Below are 22,617 nucleotides of genomic sequence, written 5' to 3' on the forward strand. Positions count from 1 at the left end.
TGGCGAGGGGGGGTGGCCGTTTCAGTGGATCAGAGGGTGCGTGGCTAGCATCATCAGGTTGTTCGTGAGCAAATTCACGTAGCCGCTCTGCTATTGGTATATTAGATTTGCGGCTCATTTTTGAGGTTCTACGGCTCCCTCGCCGGCAGGACACCGGTGTCGATATGATTGCGGTCAGCAGGACCCACCACTAAGTCTGATGTCACCCACTCTACTGGGGTACACTAAAGGCATACACAGGTCTTTTTAGGTAGAAAGTGTCACTGGCTCCAGCTGGGTTGTGATCACCAGGAGTGGTAGTACTAGAAAAACTATCTCCAGCTGTGGTATGACCGTTTGGAGTGGTAGTAGTGGTGAAGTGACACTATTTCCAGCTGTGATGCGTCCACTAGGAGTAGTAGTAGAGTGACTATTTCCAGCTGGGTTGTGTCCTCTAGGAGTGGTAAAGTGTCCCCTCTCCCCAGCCGTGATGTGTCCGTTGGGGGGAGTAGTAGTAGCAGAACAGCTCTCTCTTCCACTGTGTGCGTCCGCTAGGATTAGTAGTAGAATGGCCTTGTTCCTAGTTGTAATGTGTCCGCTAGGAGTAGTAGTAGCAGCAGCAGAGTCACTCTATCTGTAGCTGTAATGCGTCCACTAGGAGTAGTAGTAGCAGAATATCTGTCTCCAGCAGTGACGTGTCCGCTAGGAGCAGTAGTAGTGGTGGCAGAGTGGCTCTATCTCCAGCAGTGACGTGTCCGCTAGGAGCAGTAGTAGTGGTGGCAGAGTGGCTCTATCTCCAGCAGTGACGTGTCCGCTAGGAGCAGTAGTAGTGGTGGCAGAGTGGCTCTATCTCCAGCAGTGACGTGTCCGCTAGGAGCAGTAGTAGTGGTGGCAGAGTGGCTCTATCTGCAGCAGTGACGTCTCCGCTAGGAGCAGTAGTAGTGGTGGCAGAGTGGCTCTATCTGCAGCAGTGACGTGTCCGCTAGGAGCAGTAGTAGTGGTGGCAGAGTGGCTCTATCTGCAGCAGTGACGTGTCCGCTAGGAGCAGTAGTAGTGGTGGCAGAGTGGCTTTATCTGCAGCAGTGACGTGTCCGCTAGGAGCAGTAGTAGTGGTGGCAGAGTGGCTCTATCTCCAGCAGTGACGTGTCCGCTAGGAGCAGTAGTAGTGGTGGCAGAGTGGCTCTATCTGCAGCAGTGACGTGTCCGCTAGGAGCAGTAGTAGTGGTGGCAGAGTGGCTCTATCTCCAGCAGTGACGTGTCCGCTGGGAGTAGCAGTAGTGGCAAAATGACTCTCTAGCTACAAGTGTCCACTGGGAGTAGTAGTAATACAGTGCCTACCTCCAGCTGATGTCTGTCCACTGGGAGTAGTAGTGGAGTAACTTGATTGCCAGCCGTGCTGTGACCTCAGGATGCTGTAAAGCCCCCCACAGAGCTGGTCTGTCTGAAGCTGGAGAGAGCCCGCCCGGGATTCTCAGTCTCCCGCTGTGTGCTGTAGCAGTTTTCTTCCCCCACGCTTCAGCTAAGCAGCAGCCGCCTGTCAGGATGGAGGAGGGGCCGTCTCCTCAGCCTCGGCACCCACTCTCAGCCTCCGCAGCAGTAAGGGACTCCCGAGGAGAATCCCAGCCCCGTCACCGTTCACCTCACAGCCTCCACGTCAGTGTTCTGCCTGCAGGACTGGTGAGTGCCCATCAGCGTCCCCGCGCTCCCCCGCAGCCTCTCAGGCAAAGGTGGGGGAGGTGCCGCACTGCACCCGACGCTCAGCTCCTTGTCCGTATCGTGGATCTCACCCACCAGTTGCTTCAGGGATGCTCAGCAGGGAGGGAGCCGCAGCGTTATCTCTCCTGCCGCCGTGTTCCACGTGGGCCGGTCTCCCAGCGCGCGGCACGTGTAGCATGCAGGCCCAGGTCCGGACCTCCCGCCTCTCACTCAAAACAGCCCAGAAGTTGCACCAGGGACCCCGCCAGCACGACCACCGGATTGCTTTTTATTACATTTTTTGGAAGGTGAATGAAAGAAAAATAGCAATTCTGGTGTTAGTTTTTAACATTATTTTTATGGCATTTACTCGGTGTGATAAGTAATATATTTCCATTGTCTGGGTCATAACGAACGCAGTAATAACTATTTTGTGTTGCTTTTTAAAAATCGTCTTTGGTATTTTATCCATTTGAAGAGGGTTTTGTGGGAAAAATGCATTTTTTTAAAACTAGATTTGAAAATGCAATAGTTTGATTCCTACAGTAATACATTGCATCACCTATGTAGTGCATCCTACTAAACCTATTGCAGCAGCCTACTAGATTCCGCTGGAGGCGGGGTCTAATAATCTGAGTTACATTGAAGATATGGAGGCCTTTGTCAGGCTTCCGGTTGCCATGGGAACCCATTACTACCTTATAATTGTGCTGCAGGGTGCCGATATCTGACAGAAAGGGCCCCTCCACCTGTCATCTGCGTACATGGTGCAGTTGTTGATTGTGGCATGTAAAGGGATAAACTGCTAGGATCTGATATTTCTCTGCTACTGGCAGTTAGAGCAGCAGTCTGCCTGTCAGTAGTCAGCCAAGCCACTGCCTTAAAAAGATGTATGTGCAAATTGAAAGCTCATGAGTGAGGTCAGTAAAAAGGCATATTGGCTGTCACTAAGGGGTTAAGCAAATTCCATATTTCCTAAAGGGGTTCAACTGAGATAATGCACAATGAAAGCTCAATCATTATACCATAAAAGATCGGAACATTTTTCGGGTAGGATTCATATAAGACTAGTTCATGGGAAAAGTCAACCACAGTAGCGCTCCTGTTCACGTTTTTTAAAGATGCAACAGACAACAAAAATGGGGACACGGTGCAACCTGCCAAAAATATTTAGAGGACGAGAAGGAGTAAAGTCCAACTGCTCCTTTATTTTAACAACCATAAATTAAAACGTGTATTAGGGGTATAGATCGCCTTCCTCAGTTTAGATGGAAAAGATATAGTTGACTCCAAAACATGGCTTAGTTGTACCTGCAGGGGTAGAACGCTGGGAGTAACCACGCGGAGGAGGCATATGCCAACTGCCCATGTGGAGGTGGGATGTATCTGCTCTAGATAAACTTAGGAGGGCGTTCTATACCCCAGAACACATTTCTGTTGTTAGTTGTTAAACTAAAATGTAGGAGAAGTTGGACTTCACTCCTTCTCATTCCCCAATTATTTTTGGAAGGTTGCACCATGTCACCAGTGTGTTTTTGCCTATTGGATCTACTTTCCTTCATGCCTATGTTAGTGGAGCAATCATCTGCTTGGCAGCACATCCACATCATCCCACACCTGTTGACACTCTATCCTTCACGGCCCTCTTATTAAATTTTGGGCCGTACCTGCATTTTTTGGATTTGCTACACTCATTTTTCTTCTGCATCCATCACATTTTTTTACCTTGGGAAAAATTAAACTCATTGGCTGCAATTGGTAACCAAGCTGATTTTTATTTGCACTAGTTTTGATACATCTCCTTTGGGTCTCAATTCCTCACCATTTTGAACATGGTAACATAGTATGTTAGGCTGAGGGAAGACAAAGTCCATCTAGTTTCCACCCCCCCTTGTTGATCCACAAGGCAAAAAAACAATGAGGCAGAAGCCAATTAGCCCACCTGGGGAAAAAAATTCCTTCCCAACTCCATAATGGCATCAGAATACTCCTTGGATCAACATTTTAATAGTTCCTACCTCAGTCCAAGACCCGGAGCAACAACCCCGCTGGTTATTTAATATCTATATCCTATAATATCATAGTGCTCTAGAAAGGCATCTATTCTCCTCTTAAACTCCTCTATAGATTTTGCCATCACCACGTCCTCAGGCAGAGAGTTGCACAGCCTCACTACTCTTACAGTAAAGAACCCCCTTCTGGTATGTTGATGAAAACTTCTTGTTACCTTCACAGTCCTGGGTATAAACAGATCATGGGAGAGATCCTTGTATTGTACCCTCATGTATTTATACATAGTTATTTGGTCGCCTCTTAGCCGTCTTTTTTTCTAGGGTAAATAATCACAATTTTGTTAGCCTCTCTGGGTATTTCAGTCCTCCCATTCTGTTTATTAATTTAGTTGCCCTTATTTGAATAAGCCTATGCCTCTTTTAACCCTTTCCAATCCACTGTCTGACGTCTAAAGACATTCTGATTGAAGGCTGTACAGCTTGCGATGTCGGAAGACGTCTGGCAGGGTATTCTTACTGTATATTACTGGCCGCTCTGCTGACGGGCGCCTCTCCAGCATGTCACATACTGCAGTACTGGCTCTAGCCAGCAGATGGCGCCATTGTAAAATCACAGAAAGAGAAAGCCCCCAAGGAAACTCTGAATCCAAAATTGGATTGCAAAGGGTTAATGCACTCCAAATCATACTTGTTTATATCTAGAGGCTAAAATAATTTTCAAACTTAAGGCCTCATGTCCATGGGTGGCTTGGATTCCACACGCGGATTTCCGCAGCGAAAGACCTGCAGAAACCATTTGTAGGAGATCGCGGATGTAATGCTTTTTCTGCGCAGATGTACGCGTATCATTCGCAACCTCACCTCCCTAATTGATTTTAACCTTCAAATCCGCAGTGCATCCGCAATTGTATTTGCGGACCAACTGCTGATCGTCCGCATCCATTGACTTCTATGGAGCCCGTCCGCACGAAATCTGCACTGAAATGGAGCATGCTGCGATTTGTTTTCCGCACTAAATAGTCCGCAAATCAAATCTGCATGCTTAAATTCAGTTGCGGATGCCAATGCTTCCCTATGGGCACTTTGAATTGTGGATCTTCCGTGCGGGTGACCCATGCAGATTCTGCAAATCAAATCCACCCATGGACATTAGGCCTTAAGCTTTCTTTATGTCTGGGTCAGAAGCTCCATTAAGAGCCTCTTTCACATTTGATGAAAAAGACTGCTTTTTCCAGTAAAACGGATACGATAACAGATTCTGACGGGCTTCTAAGGGTATATTCAGATGGCAGAATTTACTGCGGAAAATTCTTTATGTATTCCCCCTCTAAAATTTGCATCAAAATCCGCATCCTTCTGATATGGTTTTTGGCAAGGATCCACAGGCGGAATTTGTCCTGTTAATGGGCGAAATCTGTTTGCGGAATTCTGATGCGGAAAATCATATTTCTGTATCAAGAACTAACATGTTAATGGGCAAAATTCATGTCACTCCTTGATGCAGAAAGGCGATTTTCTGCATTGGAATTGCGTGTGTGGAATTTGCCAATTGACAGAGCAAATTCCACGTGTGAATCTGCACCAAAAACTGTCAGAAAAGCGCCGATTATAAATGCAGAATTCACATGGAATTTTCCGCGGTGAATTCCGCAGTGTGAGTATACCCTAACAGTTTTGCTAAAACTGTATTCAATTGTGAGCTAACAACATCTGAAACACAATTCTCAATCCCAGTGGTGGCAAACCAGAGGCAGCATGCAGAGCCCTCCTTGCTGGCACGCGCCACCATCGGTCGCTCACCACAATAGTGATTACTGGCCGGGGTGCCGCAGCTCCCCACTGGTAATCATGCAGCAGCGCTGCTGGCAACGCTGTTCCCGATGCACACTCTGACGTCAGTGTGGACCCGGGATCCTGCTCCCCAGAGTCCTTTCCTCCTTAGTTCCACAGGAGAGGACAAGGGAGGAAACGTCACTGTGCACCCGAGTTCAGCGCCGAGAAGAGGCAGAAAATTTCAAGTGAAGCAATATATTAATGTTATCTATATATATAAAATTGAATGTCTGTCTGTCTGTGTGTGTGTCTGTCTGTCTGTCCTTTATGCGCTACTACACCATTCATCCGATCGCCATGAAACTTTGGGAAGTTGTTGAGTACACTCCTGGGAAGATTATAGGCATAGTACATTTATGCTATGATAAATGGCGCGCGTGCGAGCGTCGTCGACAGTTACGCCCCCCCCACGTAGATCGTTCGATTTCCATCATTGCCACTAATTCTCTCACTTCCCGATATTGTAGAAACATGAAATTTGCCACGAGCATTGATTATGTCATAAATAGGAAAAATTAATGGGTCCCGACTCGATTATTCAATTTTAAGCGCCAAAGAATTAGCGTCCAAATTTTACGTACGGAATCTAATTCTCTCACTTCCCAATGTAATAGAAACTTGAAATTTGGCACGAGCATTGATTATGTCATAAATAGGAAAAGTTAATGGGTCCCAGCTCGATTATTCAATTGTAAGCGCCAAAGAATTAGCGTCCAAATTTTACGTACGGAATCTAATTTTCTCACCTCCCATTGTCATAGAAACTTGAAATTTGGCACGAGCATTGATTATGTCATAAATAGAAAAAGATAATGGGTCCCAACTCGATAATTTAATTCTAAGCGCAAAAGGATTAGCGTTCAAATTTTACGTACGGAATCTAATTCTCTCACTTCCCAATGTAATAGAAACTTGAAATTTGGCACGAGCATTGATTATGTCATAAATAGGAAAAGTTAATGGGTCCCAGCTCGATTATTCAATTCTAAGCGCCAAAGAATTAGCGTCCAAATTTTACGTACGGAATCTAATTCTCTCACTTCCCAATGTAATAGAAACTTGAAATTTGGCAGGAGCATTGATTATGTCATAAATAGGAAAAGCTAATGGGTCCCAACTCGATTATTCAATTCTAAGCGCCAAAGAATTAGCGTCCAAATTTTACGTACGGAATCTAATTTTCTCACTTCCCAATGTCATAGAAACTTGAAATTTGGCAAGAGCATTGATTATGTCAAAAATAGAAAAAGTTATTGGGTCCCAACTCGATTATTCAATTCTAAGCGCCAAAGAATTAGCGTCCAAATTTTACATACGGAATCTAATTTTCTCACCTCCCAATGTCATAGAAACATGAAATTTGGCACGAGCATTGATTATGTCATAAATAGGAAAAGTTAATAGGTCCCAACTCGATTATTCAATTCTAAGCGCCAAAGAATTAGCGTCCAAATTTTACGTACGGAATCTAATTTTCTCGCTTCCCAATGTCATAGAAACTTGAAATTTGGCACGAGCATTGATTATGTCATAAATAGGAAAAGTTAATAGGTCCCAACTCGATTATTCAATTCTAAGCGCAAAATAATTAGCGTCCAAATTTTACGTACGGAATCTAATTCTCTCACTTCCTGATGTCATCTATATATATAAAAAGGAATGTCTGTCTGTCTGTCCTTTTTGCGCTACTACACCATTCATCTAATCGCCATGAAACTTTGGGAAGTTGTCGAGTACACTCCTGGGAAGATTACTGGCATAGTACACCTATCCTGAGAGCATCGTCGACAGTTATGCCCCCCAGACAAAGATTGTTTGATTTCCATCTCAAGCACAAAAGCAAAAGGCATTACGAGCAACGGGATGCGTGTTCAACTACAAAATGATGCATCCGCTGAACGTTTCGCAAGACAATTGCTGGATATTGAGAATGCTGAGGTAAAATGAAAGCTGTGCTGTGATTGGTTGCAATTTCTTATACTGCTGAGGTAAAATAAAAGCTGTGCTCTGATTGGTTGCTATTTCTTATACTGCTGAGGTAAAATGAAAGCTGTGCTCTGATTGGTTGCTATTTCTTATACTGCTGAGGTAACATGAAAGCTGTGCTGTGATTAGTTGCTATATATTATACCGCTGAGGTAACATGAAAGCTGTGCTGTGATTGGTTGCTATATATTATACTGCTGAGGTAACATGAAAGCTGCTGTGCTGTGATTGGTTGTTATATGTATTATACCGCTGAGGTAACTTGAAAGCTGCTATCTAGATATATAAAAATGAATGTATGTATGTATGTCTGTCTTCGCAGCAACGCGCGACGGGTACGCTAGTATATATATAAAAGGTGATTATGAAACACAGGAAGAACATAGAGGCTCCATGCAGATGATGTCACATTTAAACCTAGAACCACAGCACTGCAAGGCAACAGTGCTAACCACAGAACTAAAGGAGAAGAACCCCCCTCACCCCCAATCATTTGGCCAGGTTACTTATTACAGATGAAGTTCCAGTTCAGTTCAAACTAATTCAAACCAAAATCTTTTCCGAAATTCGGTGTACTGGCAAAACCAAACTTTTCAAAAGTTGCTCATCTCTACCCATAATGCAACACTTTTGGACCATCTTTTCTATAACATTAAGTTTAGATTTTCCTTTGTTCAGAAACCCTGGAAATCTCTGAATAAATTGACAACTGGGTGTTACCATTACTGTAATTGGTCCCCTTGTTTCTTAAGGAATGCAAGTATTTACTGAAGAGACATGTCAGGAAAGCCAATTGGTTCATTTTAAAGAGGACCCGTGGCTGTAAAAAGTCAGTGGGGATGGCCATCTGCATGGCTTTACAGACGTGGCCCAGCTGAATCTATCCGTTTCTTCTTCATACTCGCTTCCATCCGTTCAGACACGCTTTGCTCTTAGATACAGTTCCCGGTGCTCTCAATGTAAAAAGTGTTTAGTCCCCAAAACGAACTCTAAATGGATAACATAGGAAACCCATAACACATGGGGAGGACATAAAATCTTGATTTAAATGTAGCCCTTACTCGGACTCTAACCAATGACCCCAGCACTGCAAGGCCACAGCGATGTCTTGAAAGGCTGACACAGATTTTGCATTGGGGCCCAGTAGCTTCACGTGTTGCCTGTGATTCATTGTATATTTAATAGCGGTATCTAGGAGCACCTGCTGTTTAGTAAATAATACAAGAATTCATATACATTGTGACAAATTTCTTCTAGATATCAGTGCAAAACATTACCTTGTACATTTCCTTTTATTTCTGGGTAACAGGAAAGAAACAGGATTTCAGAAGTTGTCTTCTCCACTTTAGTTTCAAGCCACAAAAATAGGCTAATGAACGTTGACAAGGATTTCAGCCGACTCAGCTGTAAGGGTGTATCAAAAGCTTTTTTCTGCTGATCCTCTGTATTCAGGGCTGAAAACAAAAATGTTAGTGTTTTTATAATACAATGCATTAACCTATCAGATGCACAAAACTACCGTAATTTCATATAACTTGAGGAATTGTGTAAATCAGAGATCCCAATGTCCAGCCATTGCTGAGGATTAGGGCACATTTACACAATTGTTAGGAGCAGTAGTGCCCGACAGCCATCCCGTTGGCTATCGCCTGACTTTTCAGCAAGTACTGGATTGTAAGAAGAACTCGGCAGTATTCTATATTTTAATGCCTCATGTACTTATATTACTACACTAACTTACCAGAAGTATTTGGACTCCCCTATGAATAGAATGGATCGTGTCATAGGCCGCCTGCAGACGGGCGAAAATTCCACGGCGGGATTTCCCGCGGAATTTCCACCTATGGAAGCTGCCATAGTGCAATCCTAGGCAGACGGACGCGATTTGGCCATGCGGAATCTTGCGCGGCAAACAAATCAAAGCATGCTCTATTTCTGTGCGGGGCTCCCCGGCTCCCGGCTTCGGTCTGTGCATGCCCGGCAGCTGGCACATCAAAGAGCCGGAGCCGCGGAAGGAGGTGAGTGCCACGCTGCTCTCTGCAGACGCTCGGGTCGGGTCCCGCTGCGAGAATTCTCGCAGCCGGATCCGACCCGGCCGTCTGCAGGCCGCCTTACAATATTAGCATGCCCCTAAATAATGCTACATATATAATACTACATATAAGGAGACCCTTGGAGGTGTCAGACATTGATACTTTTGCTTCATTTTGCTTAAATGCCTCATTCCAATGAATTTACAGAGTATACACATGCACAGTGAGAATCCGCCAGCAAGCAGAAACCAAGTCAGTGTCAGCACCATATGATGGGAACTGCATGCTATTAGATATATGAGTTAGACCGCTACACACCAGCTGCCCATGACAAAGCCATTGCGATTCTTGCTCAGGTGTCAAATACTTTTGGTAGGATAGTGTATCTGGAGTTCAGATCTTGGGGACAGACAGTAAATGAGCAGTCTATCACCACCATTTAAGTACAGGTAGAGATTCCGCTATGTACTAAACTGATTACAAGAAGTTCAATCTCCTGTAGCAATACATGTCTTCTCTACTCTATACATGTAGGAGTCCAGTGTCGGTCCTATCAGTGATTGACAGTTATCTCTGTATGCATACTGATACAGGGAAGGTGCCTATCACTAAGTAGGTCTTCCCACTGAACTCCTACACATAGAGCAAAAAAATTAACTAAATAAATTACAAGTTATACTGCATCTTTTTCTACGAAACCTTACATAAACCTGCTCAGCTGTTCCTGCTTTATCACATGCTGCTTTGGAGATTGGACAGCATTTTCAATGTGAATGGATCACTTTAAAGGAGATGTCCCGAGGCAGCAAGTGGGTCTATACACTTCTGTATGGCCATAATAATGCACTTTGTAATGTACATTGTGCATTAATTATGAGCCATACAGAAGTTATAAAAAGTTTTATACTTACCTGCTCCGTTGCTGGCGTCCTCGTCTCCATGGAGCCGACTAATTTTTGGCCTCCGATGGCCAAATTAGCCGCGCTTGCGCAGTCCGGGTCTTCAGCTTTCTTCTATGGAGCCGCTCGTGCCAGAGAGGGGCTCCGTGTAGCTCCGCCCCGTCACGTGCCGATTCCAGCCAATCAGGAGGCTGGAATCGGCAGTGGACCGCACAGAAGAGCTGCGGTCCACGAAGGTAGAAGATCCCGGCGGCCATCTTCAGCGGTAAGTATTGAAGTCACCGGACCGCCGGGATTCAGGTAAGCGCTGTGCGGGTGGTTTTTTTAACCCCTGCATCGGGGTTGTCTCGCGCCGAACGGGGGGGGGGGTTAAAAAAAAAAAAACCCGTTTCGGCGCGGGACATCTCCTTTAAAGGAAAGTCATGCAGGAGATACAAGCACAACTGAGTACTACTGTGTTTCCTTGAAAATAAGACCTACCTCGATAATAAGCCCTATGCTGATTTTCGTAGTGGGCTTGAAATATAAGCCCTCCACCGAAAATAAGCTCAAGCTACACTACATGAAAAACAAAACAATACTCACCTAGCAGGCGCCGTTCAGGTACCGCTCACTGCGCACCGGCAGTCTTCCGTGTAGTCCTCAGAACTGAAAGAGCATTCTCTTACTGGTAACAGGGCTTGAATACCCAGCCGCCAGCAAGAGATTACTGTGATTAGTTAAGGAACACTGCCTCAGCCAATCAAAGCCGTCGCTCAATAAACCAATCACAGCCATTCAGTTCCTGAATGGGTGCAGTTCCTGAACCAATCACAGCAATCTCTTTCTGGAGGCGGGGTGTTCAATCCTCGTTACCAGCAAGAGAATGCTCTCTCAGCGTTGAGGACTACACAGAAGACTGCAGGAGCGTCGTAGACCAGCAAGAGGGACCCAAACTGCGCCTGCTAGGAGAATATTAAGACACCCCCTGAAAATAAGACACTGTGCCTCTTGTGGGGCAAAACTTAATATAAAACAGTGTCTTATTTTCGGTAAAGCACGGTAAATGATCTTTTGGGGGCCACAGCACAATAATGTGCACCGAAAGGTACAGCATAAGACAACCCCATTTGGAGTTAATCACTAACCACAAGAATCTATTTCTAACAGGTTGATTAAAAAATAACCTATTAGACCTTAGTGATGATGAGCATGACAGCTATGTGTGTAATTAAACAGTTTATGATGCAATTAGAAGAAGATAGGCAGTCTGACACTGGGGAGATACTGTGTAGCTAACAGACTTTATATAGGTATTCCCATCTGAGACTTCTATAGCATACTTATGGGACATGCCATAAAAACCTTGAGGTGAGATTTGCATTTATCTCCAGAATGGCCCCCACAGACCCTTATCCAGCCTGTATATGGTGGCCTCGATTACAGAAAGAGCTGAGCAGGCTCTTTTTCCCCATTACTTTTATGGGAGTTATGGAAAAAACTGGCAAAGCCTCCTCCCGTGTTTCTGTAATCCCTGGCCAGGGTATATCATTGAGTCTGCAGACTCTCCTGATAAAGTTGCTCTTGGAGTAGTGATACGCATCGGGTTTTATCCATAGTAAAATACCATGGATGGGTATCATTCTTACCAATTTTCACACCTACATTTCCTTGTTCTTGCTTGGCCTCTACTTTTTTGTAGTCAAAACATGTCACATTGCCTCTTATATGGGTATGCTGCTACATTTACCATATGTCGTTGGCTTTGAACCATGGATTGGTGTATATATATATTCGATATTTTGTATCATTTTATCATTCATGTTTGTGTTTTTTGAATAGTGTAATACATTTTTCCACATTTCTTTGTATTTGGGTGTGCCATGCTTTTGTATGGCTCTACTTTTTGTTTGAAGTTATAAATGTAGTTTCTAGATACCTTGTAGCTGCATCCAGTTTTTGTTCTATTGGGCGGTGCCCATCCTATGGTATGTATTAACATATTCACTTCCATTGGAGTTATGGAAAAAGCTTGTCACAGCCTCCTCCTGTGCTTCTGTAATCCCTGGCTAGGGACACTTGGTATTCCAATTTTAGCCATGAAAGGCCAAGATTGAGAACACCTCTTTAACTGAAAAAGTTGAGTTTCTCTATTGCAAATTTCAAAAGTTTATTAATCATCTGTCCTACTGGAAATAAAAAAAAATGGTATTAGCTTCCCTTAGACACTGGTAACACGTTTTTATTATGTGGATGACGAGACTTCCTGCGCTAGAGGAGTCATGTATGGGAAGCTGAATTTTTTGATGGAAAACACTGGCATAATCAAAAGGCTTCCGCACGCCTTAAGGAATCCAATTTAAGATTAAATTCTCTGAGCACATTTGTAGACACTACTTCATCTTGAAGCAAATTCCAAAGTCTGATTACTTTTTTGGGAGAGGAAAAGCTTTCTTGTTAGAAAGTTGAACCTTTGCTTGACCCATAATACGTTAGATATCTTCCTTTTCTTAGATTTCACTCCTGCACTAACAAGACCTCATTTGTTTTCCTGTATTCACAATTTATATTTATACACTATAACCCATACACAGTCTCGGGATTAGATTTTTTTTCTAAATGAAACCTGGTTATTCAGGTTAAAAACAATTCAGGGGTCATCTGTTCCTTGGACCTATACAATTATAATTTGTCCAGAACTATGTTCGATATAATTTGCAGTGAGGATATGGCAACTCGTAATATCACACAATACATTTACACAGCTTTACTAGCATTGCCCATAACAACTGCAACATACAAGAAAATGATTGCAAGACCACAGAGGGCAATAAGGAAAGTACAGTGATGGAATTGAATTCACTAGCTCTTCAAATAATACAGTTTTATGACCATTGTTGGATTATCATCCCCATAATGAGTTGTAGTTCCACAACAACCAGAGGGCAAAATGCGTTCCGCACTCATTAAAAACTATGCAATTTGGGTCAAAGTAGTAACTCTAGTGATATCAGTTTTATTATCTGGTAATACAGTATAAATGTTGGCAATTAAAAAGGCCAGTTTAATCTTAATTGTATTTAGTTCAAGAGCAAAAATTATAACTAAATTGCCTAAATGAAGAAAACATACAGAAGAGCCTCTTATAGATTTACACAACTGCCTACAATCATGTGGAATGATGGAGGCAGTCAAATGGAAATAGCCGCCGTAGAATCTAACTATCCAAATGTCTGCCTTCGAGTAATAATAAAAAACCTTCTCACTGATAGTAAAAGTTTACATGTGCTCATAAATGTTCCTGTTCCGAGTTGAAACAGGACTTGAAAGAGCAACAGTCTGTGCTTCAGAGCAGATCTTCGGATTATATCTATATATCGGAAGTTGCAACTATTGTCTTCTGGTTAGCCAGTCACTCATTCACACAATTGTAAATACACAGAGACTTTCCCCTTCTGCCTCTCTCCTCTCTGCAGGTCTGGCAGTCTACTTCCACCAATGTTCCATTGTGTCTACTTCGATTACTACTCAAGAGGAAGGCACCTTTACACTGTGGTTAGAATGATAGTATGCCAGCTCATATACTTCTTGGAGCTAGCATGCTGCTGGGTTTACATTTATTTCACTGCAGGTGGCATCCAAGGAGAAAATTACAAAATCATGGTAATTTTCATTTTTTAATTGAAAAATCTAAAAGCATGAATTGTCAATGTGTTGCAAGTAGTAAATTAGCAAAAAGTTGTCCTACAAAATGTCCCCATTGACTGTTCTCATTAAACACGACAGTCGACTACATTTTCTGTTCTCCAAAATGGATGGAAATGAATGGAAACCATGTCTAATGGATACCAAAGTAGTCTCCATTTGACTCATTAAAGGGTATTCCCAAGATACACTGTTGTCACCTATCCATAGGATAGGTGATAAAAGTCTGATCAGTAGGGGATCTCACTCTGACCCCCACAAATTCCAAGAACAGAGGTCCTATATCCTCCTTTTCTCTTCACTGTGGGGGTTCCTTCTTCCACCTGCAGTGACGGCAGAATGAATGGAGCTGTGGCCATTTATGCACGGTCAAAGCTCCTTTCCTTTCAATGGGGCTGATAGAATAGCTGAGCACTTGTACTTAGCCATCTTCAGCAGTCCCATTGAAAGTTAATGGAGTGGCACCGCTCATGAGCAACCATATCTCCATTCAATCGCATCCCTGCAGGGGAGCAGCAAACCTGCAGTGAGAAGGACTGGGAAAATGGGACCCCTGTTCTGGGGATCAGTGGGGATCTCAGCATGGGAGCCTCATAGATTAGGCCTTTAAAATTTAATTTTGGCACAAACCCTTTTTTCAGTCGATTGTTCCGTTCAGGGTTGTCTGAACACCATTTTTGGTTATTCAGACAGAACTCCGAGATGGAAAGCTACAGCGTAGTGAAAAACGCTCTATGAAGAAAGCCTTACACACATCATGTAACACATGAACACTTGAGTCCTCCAGAGTGAAAGCCACTCTCCATTCTGGTTCCAAGAGGAAGATCCAGAGCAAGGGAACAGCCTCTATGACATCCATATGCCCGTAATGTGGAATATCAACAGGGATGCTCTTCATGATACAAACCTCTTTAAAATAGTTGTCCAGTTTAGAAATCCTACTTTCCCTTCCCCGCCAAAGAATTCTGAGTTAATAGAAGGGATCCTCATCTCTTGGCCAGAGAAGGCAGCAGCTATAAAGAGTGTCTCTCGGTCTGGAAGACCTATCTTGTTTAACATTACACAGGCGATTAGACATTGATTTCAATGGGAATTGTGTAATACAGATAGTCCCCGACTTGCGAACATTCGATTTACGAATTTCGCAAGATACGAACAATCTGTCCTGCACAGTATGATGTAATGCTATGGTATTACATCATACTGTGCAGGGACCGGGCAGGCTTCTATCAAGCCTGATAGAAGCCTGTCCGGTCAGATCGCGGTTGCTAGGCAGCCGGGGGCCTTCTGAAAGGCCCTAGGGCTGTCTATGCAGAGCGCCTATCAAGCCGTGCGCTTGATGGGCACTCTGCATAGGCAACCCTGGGGCCTTTCAGGAGGTCCCCGGCTGCCTAGCAACCACACAGCGTCCCGCGATCTCATCGTGGGACGCTGTACGGGCCCTCTGAACGTCAGGTGCCGGCTGTTTCTTACAGCGGGCACCCGGCGGCAGCAGTTCCGACGAGCCGCGCCGCTCGGCGGAACTGTTAACACTTTAAATACCGCTGTCAGAGCGGTATTTAAAGTGTTAACAGTTCTGACGAGCGGCGCGTCGGAACTGCTGCCGCCGGGTGGCCGCTGTAAGGACATCCGGCACCTGACGTTGTATGGAGCGGGATCCACCCGTGATCCCGCTCCATACAACCATTTGTTTGGACTTGCGAACAAATGGACTTGCGAACAGGTTCCTGGAACGGAACCGTTTCGCAAGTAGGGGACTATCTGTATAATTAATTTTCCCTGTGGTGGAAAAATTGGAATATATCTTAAAGGGGTTGTACCAAAATTAACTTTTATAACCTATCCATAGGATAGCTGATAAAAGTCTGATTGGTGGGGTTCTCACTGTTGAAACCCCTGCCAATCCAGAGAGCAGGGGTCCTGTATGCCCCTCTCCTCCTCACTACAGGCTCACTATACTCCCCGCAGTGAGGAAAAGATTAAATGGAGCAACGGTCGTGCATGCACAATGCTCCTCCACTCCTCTGCAATGGGACTGCAGTGGAGTTACCTGAGCACTTGTACTCAGCTATTTTCATCAACGCTGCTACAATGATTGGAGCAGCGCTGCACATGTGCAAGCATCACTCCATTCAATCTCCACATTATTGAGGGTGATTGCAGTGATGAGAAGAAGGGGATACAGGACCCCTGTTCTCAGAATCAATGCGACTACCACCAATCATACTTTTAGCACCAATCCTGTCAATGGGTAATAAAAATCAATTTTGGTACAACTTTTTTAATGACACCTGACATGAACCATTAGAAAATATCAACCTTTTAGAAACTAACTATGCTTAATACAAAGACTAAATGGGTCATCCAGTTTTAGAAATAAAATAGAAAGGGCTGAAAATGAGATTAAAATAAAAATAGTACTCAGCTATTCTCTGCCCTGAGGATCCAGTGTCGCATCTCTCATGGTCCTCTTGGACTTCATGCATGCACCATATGATTGTTGAAGCCAATCTGTGGCCAAAGCGGTCACGTTCCTATATAACGGGCATCACCGATTAGCGATAGCTTTACTCCTGCATCATGGCTCCTAACTACACACGGGCGAGCACGATATCAGGACGTGAAACTCGGCAATGCAAAAAGTTAGAGCATGCTATGATGCGGTGCAAAAAACCTCGCTCATGTAGAGGACTCCACGCAAAAGAATGGGGTTCATATTCAGATTTGTGCGTCTCGCAGCACGCAAATCTTGCGCGTTTTTCTTGGCCATATATAACCGGCCTAAGGCACATGACAATTGTTGTTACTCGCTATATGTACACAGAGATCAATGGGAGACCATAGCACTTTATCATCAGAGCAGAGAACGGGTGCATACTGGTATATATTTTATGCCATTTGCACCCCTTTTTAAAAACAAACAACAACTTGATAACCCCGTTAACAATTCATGTGTGTATATGGTTCCCTTTCACATTTTTTATCCAACACAGTAGCACTTTTTGATGTCTTTTCAGAGCTCCCTCTTTGTATATTGTGCCCTATGTTCATGAAGTTAACTTTTGCTTAACACCACTATGTTTTTTTTTCCAGGCCCTTTAACAATATATATTTCAACATATCTGATCTGCTCGATACATCCCCAATTTGAACAGAGTGCTCTAAAAATTGTGTTTATGGTGCAAAAATATTTACACTTTGGATCTCTTCTGTAATGTTTTCAATTTCCGATTAGAACGCCATCAATCAATCGTAAGGATGCTGCCAATTAATTTGGAAGCCACTTAACAGAAAAGTGATGATATAGAATTTCATCGAAAATAACGCTGTAGCATCATTCATTTCCAAGCACTTTAGTTAAAGCTAGTATTAAATCTGCAAGCCAGTGAATTCAAATCATGTTAACCACTGTGCCATATCGCCTTTTCTTGCAATTAAGAGTCAAGAATGTGCGTTTCCATGGAGAACGGTCCATTTTCCAGACTCTAGAGTTCAGCGTTGCATGTTCACTCAGCAAATAAGGTGTTAAGTATGTAATATATTTGACCCCTTCAAAGTAGAAGTGGGCTGCAAAGCATTACCCCTGCATTCAAGTGGATAATGGCTTTCTAGTGGTTGTAGAACACCACATGATATGCCTTGACAGCAGAAATCAAACTAGTTAATTTGTGAGGTACAAGATTCCCCCGCTCCACCGTTGCTATTTCTAATGTTCTGTGCCTCGTACGCAACTTGGCAGTATCTGAAAAAAACCATTGTGCATGTAAATGTACTTGGGGGGGGGGGGGGGGGAGATTAAAAAAAAAGAAAAGAAATAAAGGTTAATTAATCGAATAAAAACAACCATAAATGCCAAGTTGCGAACAATAAAACGTTACAGAAAAAATGTAACTTCGGTCGGACTACAATTGAAAAGGAGGCTGTTTAATAAAAGAAAAGCAATTTAACTGGCCTATTTTGAATTTGAAGACATTAAGGGGTACATTTTCCAAGCAGTGCATGGGGAGTTACGTGCACAAATCCCATTAACATTAATGTGTTCCTTTGCTCTCAATGATATTAAGTGATGCTATAACTATTATAACAATCCTTTGTGACAGCATTCATCTGTACAGTGTATATCCTGAATATGCCTGGTTACACAAGATACTATCTCACATCTAATGATACGTTCGCTTCTAGAGGAGATAATAACTAACAGACTCACACTGTTTCAGGCATATTTCTCCGCCTCGCCCCCCCCCCCCAGCCCCCCTCCTTCTTCTTCTTCCTCCAATTCCATATTTCACATAATCTGCATAGCTTGGTCTAATCATCAAATTTCCCAAAAACTATAAAAAGCCACCTTAATATTTCAGTACACCAGCTGTAATACGACAAACTAAATTATTACCGAAGGTGCCAGCAGTTTTCTATACACAGTACTTTAGATAATTATAAAAAATCATCTTCATTACTGCATGCAAGCAATTTTTAACAGTTTAATTTGGACAGGTTACAAAATACATTCAAATTGCGTCGATATAATTACCGCGCGTCTTCGAAGCAATAAAATCTTACCAACCAAATCCCTTTGACCCCGTTAATGTCTGTTCCTTGTTAATCTAAGGCAAACATTGTTTGTAGCGAACGTTTTTTATAGAATATGATAAAAAGAAAAGAATTCCCTTAGCTGTTGTTATTGATTCCAGCGTTTACCGGCTGAGCGTTAAGTGCCGTTTACAAAACAGAACAGATGCAGATGCTGACAGAAAGGTAAACAATTGTTGTGTGGCTCGCTGCCAGACATGGAGGCGATATATTAAACTCCAAGTGAAGCACATTTCCCCTATGGATTACACTTATTGCCACTTCATTTCCTATGTGCTCCGTCTCTCTAGTGCTGTGCCTAGTGCTAAGCTATTTCCAGTCCTTTGCTGACCCCCGAGGCCCGGTGCTACCTCACACAGCCATTAGTGAAGGGAATTGCATGTGTCTGACACAGGCTGAAACCAATTATTAGATATTTTCTTCAGAATGATGCCCAACTCTGTTGGGAATGAGCAATCATGAAATAATTTACCTCCTGATTTAATTTTTTCCTGCACAAATTAGTTGTAGTGAGAGGCAAAGCCGTACACAGCTGCTTGTGACACGGTGTATCTCTGTCTTATCAAGCTTATACTTGAGACTAAAAGGAAGGAGGGGGGTAAGTGGAGATTCGGAAAGGGACTGAATAGGATGGGGAATCCTGCTTGAAAGAAAAAAAAAAACATGGAGAAGTTTATCAGACATACTGATCATGAGTGCTCCTGGATGATTAGAAATGACAGAGCCGTAAAAGGATATGAAAGGAAGGAGGGGGTCAAGCCTTTCCAGGATCTCGTGTTTTATGCACCTTACTGCCATCCAATTTACTTCTGACACAATATCAAAGTTAGGGACCATTGCGAGGCATACAAAGTAGATCTGATGAGATCAAATGTTTAAAGCAACTCATAATTAGCTAGAAAGAAAATTAGAAATCGGCAGATAAAATAGATGTCCCAAAGTGTTGGAGGCTTACAGAAAATAATAACTGTAAATGAAGCGGTTTCATTAAGGAGAAAATAAAAAGGAGATGGAATGGGCCAAGAAAAAAACTGAAATAGAATTTTAGGAGACAGGATAGGCACAAAAAGGGTAGGTATTGGAAATAAGGGCGTTGGGGAAGAAGAATTAATGAATAAGAAGAAGTGGGAGTAATCTAAAAAAGGACACACCTGAGTCACTGCTAATAAATCAAATCTACTGAGGATTCTGGTTAAACGAAGAGAGGGGAGGAGTTATAAGTGGGAAGGTTAAGTCCCCTGATGCAAGCACCGAGCCTTACTGACTCCTATGGTGACATCACATTGTGACGTTTTCTTGGCAGACTTGTTGGCCATTGCCTTCCACAGTCATCTTTTACCCCTCAGCAAGCTGGGCACTCATTTTACCGACCTCAGAAAGATGGAAGGCTGAGTCAACCTTGAGCCGGCTACCTGAACCACGCTCTGTTCTAAGTGGACTAAGTAGTAATTACCAAAAGACTCTGCACATAGGCTAAGGGGATCCAAAACCGCATGGTTAGGGAGTAATGAAACTAGGCTGACCAGGTTCTCTCACGGTTTGTAAGAATGGTCACTAACTTCTCACTAACCATTATCCATGACAACTCAATCCTAATGAGGTCAATATTGATCGACCTCTTCGTCCAGAAGCGAGCAATTGCCATTCAGGCAGCCAAAAAACACAATGAAAGCAATCTAAAATGTATGTCTAGGAATATCAGGTATCTACTTCCCAAGAAGAGCCTCCAATGGAGATTTGCCCAAGTCAACATTTGTGATAGTAAACCTGAATCCAGAGGTCAGCTGAGCCTGTGTTGTGCTAATATTCTAAAAACCTGTTGACTTTTAAAGGTCCGTATTGTTTTATTTATTTTAGGGGAAAAAACATAAAATTAATATAAAACAATTTACTTCTGCTGCATGAGGTTTTTAAAATCATAAGTGTATCAAGGAAAGAATAGATGAACATGACAAAGACATAACAGAAAATGAATATTTGTTAAGTTGGTTACTTTATACTCCTTTATCCAATGCCAATTTCTTGCTGGGTATGGTAGATTATGGTTGAAAATAGTCATTGGGGAGTCCTGCAGCAACTCAGGAGATTTGCCTACTGGGCAGCACTCAAGTACAAATGGCACCACCACCAACACCTCCCACAGTCTGTAGTCAGAAACACCTTTACAAAATATAGGCTGGCATAAATGCATGGAGATTAATGCAGTCAACCTGCCCTAATAAGAAAACAAAGCTTCTGCAATGCTTGAAGTGCAGCAGGGAATTACAGACAACCCGGAGGCCAAGAGTACATTTCAGTGGAGTGGTGTAATCATCTACTTATGCCCCAAGCACAAAACCTGTTTCTAAAGATATGGCATTCCAGCATTTAGAAAATACTGAGGTAATTCCCTCCTTACAAACCTTTTTTTACATTTAATTTAAGAGTTATTCTCCTATATTAAAGAATAGGAATACCCCCCCCCCCCCCCCCAGAAATCTGATATAAAGGCTATTTATGAACCATATTGTATTGGAAACCTAGAAGGCACCCAAAAAACCCCAACAAAATTATTTCCAGGTAGGACCCTGTTCTGATACAGAATCTCAAATCAAAAGCACTTATAAAATACCTAACCTTTTATGTCACTTTTCAGAAGCAGCTGCAGTTTGTGTACATGAGGAATATCACCATTTCTGTCCATCATAGGACTTGTATAGGGCACGGATTACTAGTTTTCTAAAGGTTTTGTATCTAATTCTAATTCTCCATGAGCTGGTGGGTGGAGACTAGCTGCTACGATGTTTCCCATAAACTGCACACAGAAAGGAGAGGAGATTCTGATCCCCTCTCTCTAGCTATCATATACGGAAAAGCAGCAGCAATGTGGAGAACATTACACAACAGTTATGAGCTGTATCGCTGTGAATCCAGGGTGAAATTAAAAAATAAATAAAATTATTAGAAGCTGCAGCCATGTCTCTGAAGCATGGGGAATCACATAGTCTACCTCCATGTTTAGTTGTATGATATGCCAGAAAGTGACAGTGCTAGTTAGTGCTGAAGATAGAAGATCCTGCCCCCAGTAGTACAAGCTGATAGTTTCCCGACATGACACTTGTCGATATATAAAAAAGGGGAAAATCAGCTTCATCACAGGAGGAGAGGGCTGTGGTATTAGCGGAGGTACTGCTGAACACTGTGGTTCGGAAGAGCTGTTGAAAAGGTGCAATAGTCTGCAGAGTGCCACTGTATGCCGAAAAAGGCTGTTGCTGGACTGACTGCGTGAGCCTGCAGTCATCTGCACCTGGATCCATACCTAAACCATACAGCCTGTAGTCATCTGCACCTGTGCCCATACAGCCTGCAGTCATCTGCACCCGTACCCATAGAGCCTGCAGTCATCTGCACCCGTACCCAACATAGCCTGCAGTCATCTGCACCCGTACCCAACACAGCCTGCAGTCATCTGCACCTGTACCCATACCTAAACCATACAGCCTGCAGTCATCTGTACCAGTACTCATACCTAAACCATACAGCCTGCTGTCATCTGTACCTGTACTCAATATTATTGTATCTTGTCACCACCGGAAGCTAGGGGTTTGACAGGAGTTGCATGAAGAAACGCCCCTGTCACACCCCCAGCTCCCAAATGGTTGACTTCTCTAAGGTCCTTGCAGCAGCGTGTATATAGATTGTTCCCTGGGTTGCACAGTAATGGTTAGGGTTAGGGGTTTGTCTTCAGGTGAGGCTTACATTATTAGCTGTAATTACTTCCATGTTACAGGGGTAACATGGAAGCATTAACAGTGAATAATGTAATAATAATAATAATCTGTATTTGTATAGCGCCAACATATTCCGCAGCGCTTACATAGACAGGGGGAATACAGAAAGACAAAAAGAAATAAAAAAATTACAGAA

General features: G+C 43.1%; 1 protein-coding gene across 4 annotated transcripts in view; it reads right to left on the bottom strand.

Moving 5' to 3' along the window:
- Positions 1–22,617, bottom strand: part of KIAA0825 (KIAA0825 ortholog) — a 379,136-nt gene that overhangs the window by 307,010 nt on the left and 49,509 nt on the right. For all 4 annotated transcript variants that reach the window (XM_066602996.1, XM_066602997.1, XM_066602995.1 and 1 more), the window contains exon 5: positions 8,783–8,959. In XM_066602996.1, the coding sequence (XP_066459093.1) occupies positions 8,783–8,959 (177 nt within the window). The remainder of the gene's footprint in view (positions 1–8,782; positions 8,960–22,617) is intronic.

The sequence above is a fragment of the Eleutherodactylus coqui genome, chromosome 5 (assembly GCF_035609145.1).
Source record: "Eleutherodactylus coqui strain aEleCoq1 chromosome 5, aEleCoq1.hap1, whole genome shotgun sequence".
Classification (NCBI taxonomy): domain Eukaryota; kingdom Metazoa; phylum Chordata; class Amphibia; order Anura; family Eleutherodactylidae; genus Eleutherodactylus; species Eleutherodactylus coqui.